This window comes from Urtica dioica, chromosome 12, assembly GCF_054948205.1.
Source record: "Urtica dioica subsp. dioica isolate 48M chromosome 12, U.dioica_male_clone48M_v1_H2, whole genome shotgun sequence".
Classification (NCBI taxonomy): domain Eukaryota; kingdom Viridiplantae; phylum Streptophyta; class Magnoliopsida; order Rosales; family Urticaceae; genus Urtica; species Urtica dioica.
In genome coordinates, this window is record NC_142767.1 from 10,480,813 (window position 1) to 10,492,420 (window position 11,608).

General features: G+C 36.6%; 1 protein-coding gene across 2 annotated transcripts; it reads right to left on the reverse strand.

Moving 5' to 3' along the window:
* Positions 1-7,418: 7,418 nt before the first annotated feature.
* On the reverse strand, positions 7,419-11,326 carry NAC2 (NAC domain containing protein 2). Of its 2 annotated transcripts, XM_089602862.1 has the most exons (7): positions 10,901-11,326; positions 10,488-10,765; positions 10,179-10,382; positions 8,670-9,263; positions 8,455-8,572; positions 7,755-8,183; positions 7,419-7,669 (listed from the first exon to the last, which is right to left on the reverse strand). In XM_089602862.1, the coding sequence occupies exons 1-6, from the start codon at positions 11,064-11,066 to the stop codon at positions 7,759-7,761; spliced, it is 1,785 nt and encodes a 594-aa protein (XP_089458988.1). In that variant the 5' UTR covers positions 11,067-11,326; the 3' UTR covers positions 7,419-7,669; positions 7,755-7,758. The 2 variants fall into 2 exon arrangements, with proteins under 2 accessions (XP_089458988.1, XP_089458987.1); XM_089602861.1 differs by having other exon boundaries at positions 7,419-8,183.
* Positions 11,327-11,608: the final 282 nt, after the last annotated feature.

An 11,608-nucleotide genomic window follows, 5' to 3' on the forward strand; every position in this document is an offset into this window, starting at 1 on the left:
TTATGGTTCTCGATTTCATTCGTTGGCGTTCAACGTCAATTAAAATGTTACAGTTGCCTCGTTGCGTCTTATACAAGGAAAACAACTCGAGTTCTTTTGCATGTTTTCCCTTTCTTTTCAAAAGTGGAGAACATTCATTTGGTATTTATTGTAGCATAGCCATGTATATACGCAAAGCTAGGATTTGTAGATAGGTGGGCAAATTGATTAAAAAAAAATTCAAAGTTTTAGTGCAAGAAAAAAAAATATTATTCAGGAGTACAAATATATATTAAAAAAAACTATATAATTTTAGGCTAAGTTAGGTAAAGTTAGATAAGGTTAGTTTAGTCTTTAATTTTCTATTGTCTTCCTGATTATTTATTATTTCTCTTTGTATTAATTTACTAGTTTTTCTATTTGGATATGATGGGAACCTAGCCCTCTTTGTTCTCTCCCAAATCTTCTCCACTTTACGTTACTAACAATTCAAATACCTTTATCATTCCAAGTTACTTAGGGATATTGACATTAATACTATCATTTTTTTGCCACTTACCAAAAATCAATGTAAAATTAAAATTTAACAGATCTATTAGTAAATGAAAGTAGAAAGACTATAGTACTTTAACTGAAATCTGTCACGAAATTTTTCAATTTCGTGACAAATCTGTCACAAAATTCAAGATTTCGTGATCAATTTGTCACGAAATCTCACAAAAATAGCTGCATCTAGTGTCTAGTCTGAGATACTGACAATTCCACACGGTAAATTTTTTCTTTTCCATTAAAAATTTATCTTGTTTAGAAATTTTAAATAAATAACTATAGAAACACAATAATGTGGTGCTACTAGCTGAAATTTAAGCTCATGGACATAAAAGCACAGAAGAAAAGTAGAAATAGCATGACCTGGAAAGTCAAAGAACTTCGACTCACTGAGAACTAAGCATAGGAGTCCTAAAATTTGGTTGTCAACGGGAAACTTAAAGTAACAATAAAATTGCTGAACATAATAGGTATTTTTTAAGAGAATCACAATAAGTAGAAGAACGAAGAAAAGGAATGCTTTTAGGGTGACCAATACAAAATAACATCCATGTCAATACATGCGATCAAATGGACTGGGATCCCGAGGACTTAGCTTGGGTGGCAATACCTCATGCTTGTGAGGTGACCTCTGCGAGAGGACGAGGATTCAATACTTACGAAACACAATACTGACGTTTGAAGATTAGATCTTGTAATTTGTGCTTAAATATTCAATGTAATTGATGATATAATGCATGATGTAAAATTGAATTATTAAAAAAAAAATCAAATAGACTGGGATGAATAAAAATAAATGGCAGTGACAATTTTATATCTTAAGACATTTTCAAAACAACAATACATCAACTGAGTTCTGACACAAGATAACCACCTTGTCAATATATTAACTTTTACATATCCAATTCCATAAGCTTTGTTTTTTCCTGATGCTACTACCTTGAACCCATGTCTATCACCGAGAAGTTCAATTAGCTATTGAATGGAATTCGCTACTAGAGCTTCTATCGAATTGCAAAATATGCGGTTCATTTTTCCCAAAATGTCAATGAGTTTGTTTCAAGATTCGAGCCCCGGAGACAATTCTTGCCCGTGAGGTTTAAGAACGAGTCGATCCCACAAGGACGTTGCTCAACCGAAATTTAACTAACTAGCAGCGAATCGAACTCAAGACTACGAAGGAGGATTATGAACTAATTTGCAGAAAATAAATAAAAACACAAATTAAACGGTGGGTGAACGGATATGAGGAAGCCAAGGGCAACAGCTTCGCTAAATTATCCTATGGTCGGATTCCTAAAATTACGCACGATTTTTAGTTCTCTCTCTTCACTAATCGCACTCACATAATTAACGTTAAATCTCTCTCGAGTATCTAACAGCCTATGTCAATACCGAGTTTTCATATCTCGATCACAAACCCTAAAAATATGGCAATCATTACAAACAAGAACGTTCACACGATTCTAGCTATCTCTAGCCTAGGAATGTACTACATTTAGCTAATTCTTATGCACGATCATTGTAATATTTCTCAAGCATCAAGTCAATCCTAAAAATTATGAATGAGGTAGAAAATCTCACACAAGCATTAAGCACATGATTAAATAAAACGATAGAGAAGATGAACAGAAAAATACTTCATTCAAATAGACATGAATCCACAACCATAATTGAGAAAAGCTAAGCCATCACTCTTAAGAGGTTTAGTTCGTAACAGAAACACAGAAGAAACTAAACAAACCACAAAAACCATAACAAAATAAATATATAGAGTACACTGGTCTTCCTCTCCGATTGCCTCCTCTCTTCCAACTAGCCAAATAAGAATAAAAAACCTAAAATAAAACCTAACCTATGAATTCTGAAAGTCTGGTACATATATAGAGTATTTTGGTGTGTTTTCGGATTGGATTTGATCCAACGGTTGAAAATCGGAGCAAAAACGGAAATTAAAAAGTGCAGTTTTCGTGTCCACGTGCCGCGCCCTAGGGCTTGCGCAGCGCGCACCATTCGATTTCAGCTCTGCGCATTCCGCGCTAACTTCTCGAGAGTTGGTTTCATCGATTTTTTTGTCGGCCCGACGGGCCATTTTTTCCCAGCGCACACCGTTTTTTAAATGGTCATAACTCCTAGCTTTGATGTCCGATTCTTGCAAATAAATGTGTGTTAGAAAGCTGAGAGAAAGCTCTGTACAATGGTGAAAAGAATTATTCCAGAATGTTTAATGAATCTCAAAATCATGCAGAAGAGGACGTCGTTTTTCTTGTTCCGCTCTAGTTTGTAAAAAATTAAAATTAAAAAAAAAAAGTCTTCGAATCGCCTCAAAATTGCTCGGTAACGTCACGTGATGCTATACTAACCTCCTTAACACCCATTTGGCCTCTCAAACCTGTAAATATCTTAAAAATATATCAAACAAAGCAAAATTCACTCGAGAACGTGTGAGATTCAAGCCGAAAAAATAAGAGTTTAATGTGGAGAAAACGCACCTATCGATCTCCAATCGGATCGGTGCCAGCAAAGAACTTTTAGGAGAAGCTTCCTCCTACACGGCACTGAATTGACTCCGGAACTTCATGACGTTTTGACTCGACTCCGCAACTTCTTTCTCGCTCCGATCTCCTGCTTCGGCAATGGTGGAGAGCGAGCGAACGCGACGACGAGGGTTTTCTGTGAGGCCATGGGAGTTGGTGATCGGAGCTCTAGGGTTTTGGAGGTTGATGAGGGTCAGAAAGTCTCGAGCTTTGGTTAGAAGTTGAGGGTTTTCTCATTCTGTTATACATGGTGGTATTTTAAAGGGAAATTGCTATAACTACCACCAATTCAATAATAATTTCCAATAATCCACCAAACAATAATTTTGGCCAAATATACCACTTGCCTCTATGTGTAAAACCCTAAATACCCTTAAAAAAATTATTCTTTACATTTCATCATCTAATTCATTCTCTCTCTCTCTCTCTCTCTCTCTCTCTCTCTCTCTCTCTCTCTCTCTCCCTAACGTCTGATACTTCTCCAAAGATACATCTCCAAAATCTCATCACTCAAACTCACCCAAAATCAAAACTCTTCTTCTTCTTTGAACCACGATCGAAATCCTTGCCCAAACATTTCAACGAACGAAACCCTTTTTCTTCTCCACGAATCTCTTCTCCTTCTCCACGAATCTCTTCTCCTTGCCCGGATTCTACTTGGTTAGTTTCAGCGAATCTATTTGCCAAAGTCTCTACTTGGTTAGTTTTAATGTTTTTTCTTATCATTTATTTCGTTTTGTGTATGTTTATTATGAGTATGTTTAAATTTGGGGCAAAAATACGATTTTCGTGATTCTGGGTAAATTTTGAAGTTGTTCTGCGAAGTTCGTAAGTTTTATCAGATGTCAACAGTTGACATCTTATGTCAACAGTTGATGTCATCTGTTGACATATATTGTTGATGTATAATGTCAACAGTTGACATGAACTGTTGACGTCAACTGTTGACATTAATTGTTGACGTCAACTGTTGACATCTGATGTCAACAATTGCTAACTTTGGATTTCTTCTTGATTTGTACGCAGTGATGGCGGAAATTTATTGAGGACGTCACTGTAATGGAGAGTTGGCTGAAGTTTGGATTGTTGAAGAAGAAAGATTAGGAAACAATGTAAACAATAGATCGCAATGTGTTTCACGTACTACTCTTATCTTAATCTTTTGTTATGCTTTTGATAGCAATGTTGTTCACGTACTACTTGTATCTTAATCTTTTGGTATGCTTTTGATGGCATGTTTAATGAATATCAACAATATATCAATTATCAATCAGTAGTTATTTTTTTAATGGTTTTGACGTCAATTGTTGACATCAATGTCAACAGTTGACGTCAATTGTTGACATCTTTGATTTATGAGCTCTCTGTTTATTGACATTGATGTCAACAATTGACGTCAACTATTGACATTGATATCAACAGTTGACGTCAATTGTTGACATTGATGATGTTGACATTGATGTCAATTGTTGACATTGATATCAACAGTTGACGTCAATTGTTGACATTGATGCTGTTGACATTGATGTCAACAGTTGACGTCAATTGTTGACATCAACGTCAACAGTTGAGGTCAACAAGTAGTCTGTACAAAAGAGATTATATTTAACAAAAGTAGTTTGAACAAAAAACATAATGAATTAAACAAATACTCTTAAACAAAAGTAGTATGAACAAAGCATAATAAATTAAAAAAAAGTAGTCAGAACAAAGTATAAAAAAGTAGTCATCCAATCTTAATGTAGAACGAATTGCCGATTCATGAGTTGGGATCGAATCACACCCATCCTCGAGTATTGATGGCATATTTGTTCTACATTAGGATTGGATGTCAACAATTGACGTCAACTGTTGACATCAATGTCAACAGCATCAATGTCAACAATTGACGTCAACTGTTGATATCAATGTCAACAATTGACGTCAACTGTTGACATCAACTGTTGATATCAATATCAACAACATCAATGTCAACAATTGACGTCAACTGTTGATATCAATGTCAACTGTTGACATCAATGTCAACAACATCAATGTCAACAATTGACGTCAACTGTTGATATCAATGTCAATAGTTGACATCAATGTCAATAAACAGAGAGCTCATAAATTAAAGATGTCAACAATTGACGTCAACTGTTGACATTGATGTCAACAATTGACGTCAAAACCATTAAAAAAACAACTACTGATTGATAATTGATATATTGTTGATATTCATTAAACATGCCATCAAAAGCATACCAAAAGATTAAGATACAAGTAGTACGTGAACAACATTGCTATCAAAAGCATAACAAAAGATTAAGATAAGAGTAGTACGTGAAACACATTGCGATCTATTGTTTACATTGTTTCCTAATCTTTCTTCTTCAACAATCCAAACTTCAGCCAACTCTCCATTACAGTGACGTCCTCAATAAATTTCCGCCATCACTGCGTACAAATCAAGAAGAAATCCAAAGTTAGTAATTGTTGACATCAGATGTCAACAGTTGACGTCAACAATTAATGTCAACAGTTGACGTCAACAGTTCATGTCAACTGTTGACATCATACATCAACAATATATGTCAACAGATGACATCAACTGTTGACATAAGATGTCAACTGTTGACATCTGATAAAACTTACGAACTTCACAGAACAACTTCAAAATTTACCCAGAATCACGAAAATCGTATTTTTGCCCCAAATTTAAACATACTCATAATAAACATACACAAAACGAAATAAATGATAAGAAAAAACATTAAAACTAACCAAGTAGAGACTTTGGCAAATAGATTCGCTGAAACTAACCAAGTAGAATCCGGGCAAGGAGAAGAGATTCGTGGAGAAGGAGAAGAGATTCGTGGAGAAGAAAAAGGGTTTCGTTCGTTGAAATGTTTGGGCAAGGATTTCGATCGTGGTTCAAAGAAGAAGAAGGGTTTTGATTTTGGGTGAGTTTGAGTGATGAGATTTTGGAGATGTATCTTTGGAGAAGTAGCAGACGTTAGGGAGAGAGAGAGAGAGAGAGAGAGAGAGAGAGAGAGAGAGAGAGAGAGAGAGAGAATGAATTAGATGATGAAATGTAAAGAATATTTTTTTTAAGGGTATTTAGGGTTTTACACATAGAGGCAAGTGGTATATTTGGCCAAAATTATTGTTTGGTGGATTATTGGAAATTATTATTGATTTGGTGGTAGTTATAGCAATTTCCCTATTTTAAATCTGTACCCTAACATTGGAGTTGATTTTGACTATTGGAATTCGGAAATGAGGCTAAGAAGAAATTGGAAAAAGAAAACGAAAATGAAAAAAATAAAAGGAGAAGGGAAGAAGGGTAGATTTGTAAGAAAAATTGTCTCCCGCCTGCTTATGATAGTTCTGTCAATATTTCATTTTTTGTTGATTTTTCACCGCAGTCAAATGATAATATTGGTGTCAATATTCCATTTACTTATAGATCACCTTAGAGTATTCTATATTCTCATTCAAAAGCGGACCCAAGAATTCAAGTCAATAGTGATTGAAGATAAATAATATGAAATATCATTTTAACATATTAATTAAATATAGTAAAAGATAGTATAAATCTCACTCTAATTCAATGGTTGTATCAATTTTCATTAAATTGAAAAAAATGACGTATTTCAATGATCTAATTATTTGTGAAACGAATACTTGTCCTCGGTTCAAAATTTTGTGAAGAATGGTGAAGCTTTTTTTATATATAAAAACGTAATAGTAAAGAATGTGAGGTATTCTGATTAATGAGTTTTACTTGAAACGTAATAAAAGTGGCTTCATTCTGATGTGATGTGAGGTATTCTGATTAAAGAATGTGAAATATTACAAATTTAAGTTTTCAGAATACCTCACATTCTTTATTAATGTTTTTTCTTATTTATAAAAAAGACGGATGTTTCACAAAATTTTGAACCTCGAACAAGAAATAATTGAGAATACCTCATTAGATATTTTGAAATGTGAGGTATTCTCAATGATATGGGTCTTCGATCAACGAGACCTCAATATTGATTAACCTTTTTTAAGGTCCTTTTGAATCCCAGAGGAAACACAAAAGAATCGGTTGTGTTTTTAGTTACGATTTTCTCATATATTCTCCCTACCATTTACATCTTTCTTCAAATTTTCACCCTCCCCCACATTTCCCAAGTTTCTATCACCCTTGTGTGAGAGCTATTATAATTATACCAAACAATCACGTACTCTCTTCTATGATTCACAAAGGCATTCTTCCAGAAAAAGAACGAATAAAACTAGTCACATTAGCTACTAAGAATAACTTGAAATGTAAGGGTCAGATTCAGATTAGGCATTCTTCCAGAGAAAAAGGACGAATAAAACTAGTCACTACTAAGAATAACTTGAAATTCAGAGCAAAAAAAGAATAACTTGAAATGTATGGGTCAGATTCAGATTAGACCCTCTTTGTTCTATTTTAATAGTGCTAATAAACTTACAACGAGCTAATGTAAGGTACACAAAACTTATATACGTAGCATTCAGTATATAACACACACAATACAAGTCACTACACCCACAACGCAAACTGCCACAGCAATCAGCTCCAATAAAACTGCTTATTGAACCCACAACTGCAAGCAGATTACTCAGATAAGTTACCAGAGGGCATTTAACAAAATAAATAAGCCGGGCATACAATTTGCCTCGAAATTTCACCTGCCTAACTGTCCAGGCCCTTCCTTGTATAAATGTGGCTCCCAAATCTGCAGGTCACAGAAATAAACAGAACCCAGATGAACATGAACAAGAACCAGCCTCTTCTCACGATAGACCTCGTCTTCCCAGAAGAAGCCGTGTCGCCCGTCGGAACCATCGTTGAAGCAACGAGACCGGCTTGTGGATACCCGTAATACGATAGAACAAGGTCGACATTTCCATTCTTTCCGAGAGACAAGTCTGTCTCATTCACATTCACATCCAGATTCATGTTCCTTATTCTGATCATACCAGCGGTTACGTGAACCGAGCTGGGGGCTTGTGCAGCCGAGTTCAGGCGAAGAACAGCTTCCTTTGATGGGAACTCCGCAGCAAACGCGGGAGGAGCGGGGATGCTTCCCAACATTTGGCTGAATGGACTTTTGTAACCTGCAACATCAACTCAAAATCAGAATATTAGCAAATATCCAAAGGGTTGGTTAAAAAAATCAGACAAGAGATACATTTCATATATTCCCAGTCCTTGTTAGTAATTTCAGTTTTTCAGGGCTTATGTTTTGTTTCTGGTTTTTTTGTACTTTGTTCTTGTTCTCCGGCTTTGCCGTGATTTTTAATAAACTCTGCTGTTTCTTTTAAAAAAATAAATTCCCAGTCCTTGTTAGACTAAAGAAACTCCGATGATAATATGGGATAATTTTACCTGCATCGGTCTTTGTGTCCTCTGGCTTTTCATTAGAGGATGAAGCCTCATTTGTATTGTGAGTTCCAACTTCTTGCTGGGCTCTTGCTTGAACTACCTCGGCCTCTGCACCCACATACTGCAATAGACGGGATTTAAATGACAGAAGCAACTTAAGGAAGTAGAAGAAAAAAGTAAAATAAAGTTTATCATAAATTTAAAAAAGGCATGTCCACCTTTTGGGGCTCTTGTTCAGCAACACCATTTTCAGTTCCGATAACTTGAGCAGAATCAAGAGCTAGATCCTGAGTGCTGAAATCTCCAGCGTCGAAGAAATTGAGGTATTCATCAACATAGTCGAAGTCTATAGAATCATCCACAAGGGGCTTCGAAAGATCATTGGTTTCCAAAAATAATCCCTCGTTAAATGGAGAATTGTCAGTGACGCCAAATCCAGCATAGCTAGTTGCATGTTCGACTTGTTCCCCGAAGGAAGTATCCTCAGTAGCACCTAGGAAGTGCTCAAAACCTGGATAATTGGCATCCGCTGGATTCCCATCATTACTTGCCTGGGCAAAATATTCATCCTTGACTGGTTGTAAATCCATCCCAAACTGCTCGGTTGGCATCTCAAAGTAGGTCTGACCATTAGCAAGCTCTGAGTTCCCCCCGAGAATCGCAGGTTTTAAATCACCTTCGGAGAAGTCTCCAGTAGGTTCAAGTTCAACACAGTTGCTCGTCTCGCCATGATAGAAATTTGGTTGAAGTGGAGCGATTTCAGATGGGTTGTGCTCACTGAAGTTCCCAGATGGAAGGGCGACACCAAAATTCTGAAAGAAGAAAGCATATATATTCCAATTAAGAAAAAAAAATAGGATAACTTATAAAAATCACATGAAGATAAAAATACGCAGAAGTCAAAATCAAATACTTATGAAGTCCTGTATGAAAAAGTATCAACATGCCAGGACATTAGCCAACTGCAGAATAAGCATCAACAAAGATTGTTACAAAATCTTTAACGACATCTACAACATCAAAAGCTATAGCAAAGTTCAGTAGAACTTTTGTTGTATTTTTACTTCAAGGGTTGAGCTATAGTAAATGAATGTTATACAACAATTATTAAAAAGCAACAAGTTAAACAAATCTTTGGTTCATCGCGTAAAGAGATATTCTTCTGACGAGGGAGCAAACGCAGTAGCTGATTAAAGGTCTTACCGTATTAGTAGTCTAGTAGTCGCTTATGCTTACAGATAGTGATGTTTTCAGATGAACTCAAAATCTAAAGGCAATGGTTTACATGCAAACTAGAAATTAACGGACTATCGTTCCCAAACACACGAGGTTCATGATATAAACCAGCAGAAGATGAAGTATAGTAGCATGCAGGAAAAAAAAAATCAAGTTCTACATAAATCTTTATATAACTTATCTATCCCTATCCAACTTTCAAACAAATTCAGACTGTATGCAAAGTAAAGTAACTGATTCCTCCAAATATCAGCCCATATCAATCAATACATTCGAAAGAATCACCACCTAACTTTACAATTTCATCAAATTTAGGCACAAGAAACATAGATCAACAAATGACGACTTCTAAGAAAAAATGGAAAACTAAACGTTGACCCCAAATGTCCTGTACGAAATGCAAGGATTTAAGGTGACACAGACATAGATATATAGGAATATTGCACAATTAAGGCAGCAAAAATGAAAAGAAAGAAGAAGCACGGGTTAACCTGTTCCTTCTCTGCAGCAAAAAATGCACCATCATCAATAAGCCCTTCGCTGTGCTGAGCATCTTCCCCGAGCACCTCATCGCCGGGCACCAAAGCCATGAAATCATCTTCCCATTCCTCCTCGACAAAAGGAGCCCCGTACTGCTCCCCATTCTTCGGCCCAGACCCACTCTTCTGGAATATCCTACACAGCACAAACGCATCCTTTTCCCAAACACACATATACACAAAAACACGCCAATCAATACATCGGTCCAATCAACTCAAACCCACAAACCCTAAACTTTTTTTTTTCCAAACAGGCCTAACCTGAGCAACTCCAGCTTTGGCGAGCTCATCGTCCTCGAGACGAAACTCGTGCATCACCCAGTTGCTGCGAGCGCCTTTTGGGGCCCGCCCGCTGTGGTAAACGAGGGTCTTCTTCATCCCGACGGTGCGTGGGCCGTTGCGGATCGGCCGGTCCTTCCCTGTGGTCTTCCAATACCCTTTCTCGGTTGCCCTGTTGGTCCTCAAGCTGTTCCCGTACTTCCTGTCCAAAGCACTGAAGAAATACCACTCCAAGTCCCTAGTCTTCAATTTTGACTTTTCTTAAACCCCCAAAACGGAACAACAGAATTGAACAAACACCAAATTAATACGGGAAATTGAACCGGAAAGAGAGTCAGGGGAGATAATAGAGAGAGAGAGAGAGAGAGAGAGAGAGAGAGAGAGTTGAATTGTACCCGGAAGCTCCCAGGGCTCGGACTTGTAGACATCGGTCTCGGTGATAGGGTCGACCCGAAGAGGCTTTCTACAAATCTTGCGCTTCAGATAGTAGCGAACAAGCTCTTCATCCGTGGGATGGAATCGAAATCCAGGGGCCAGTGACGTCGAAGAATCGCGTCCCATGAGAATCCGAGATCGTCGAAGAATCGAAATAAATGGAAACTTTAAAGGGGTAAAATTATAATTTATAAGGTCAATCGATTGACGAGAGAAAGAGAGGGAGGGAGAGAGCTTAATTCAAAAAGTATATGTGGGGAGAACTGGAATGGAGGTCAGAGTTAGGGTTTTACTGGTCGATGATTCAGAGAGAGAGAGAGAGAGAGAGATCAGAGACGAGCCATTTCATTGACAGATTTTTTTTTTTTTAGGTAAGAGAACTTTTATTGGAGCTGAAAACCCGCGAGGCTTTTTATATGGTTGCTCCTAGGCCCTAGTTGCTCCCCTTATTATTATAGCAAATATGAGACAATTTCATGCGAACTTTTTTTTTTTTTTTTTTTTTTAAACATTTGCTAGGAGCAAATTTGTTTCTTAGCTTAAAAATTATTTTTGACTTTTTTAACTTGAACAGTTTTATAAAAAAAACTGAATTCATTATTTGTTTGATGATTCTCAGAATACAACTCAAAAAGTTTTCAAACTGTTTTCTGTTTTAATGAAGAAAA

Excerpts from the sequence above, each read along its gene's own strand:
- NAC2 (XM_089602862.1), bottom strand. The coding sequence starts at position 11,066 with ATGGGACGCGATTCTTCGACGTCACTGGCCCCTGGATTTCGATTCCAT. Across the intron at positions 10,383-10,487 it reads CCAAAGCTGGAGTTGCTCAG|GATGCGTTTGTGCTGTGTAG; the intron begins GTTAGGCCTGTT and ends GTTTGGGAAAAG. Across the intron at positions 8,184-8,454 it reads GGACACAAAGACCGATGCAG|GTTACAAAAGTCCATTCAGC; the intron begins GTAAAATTATCC and ends TTGATGTTGCAG.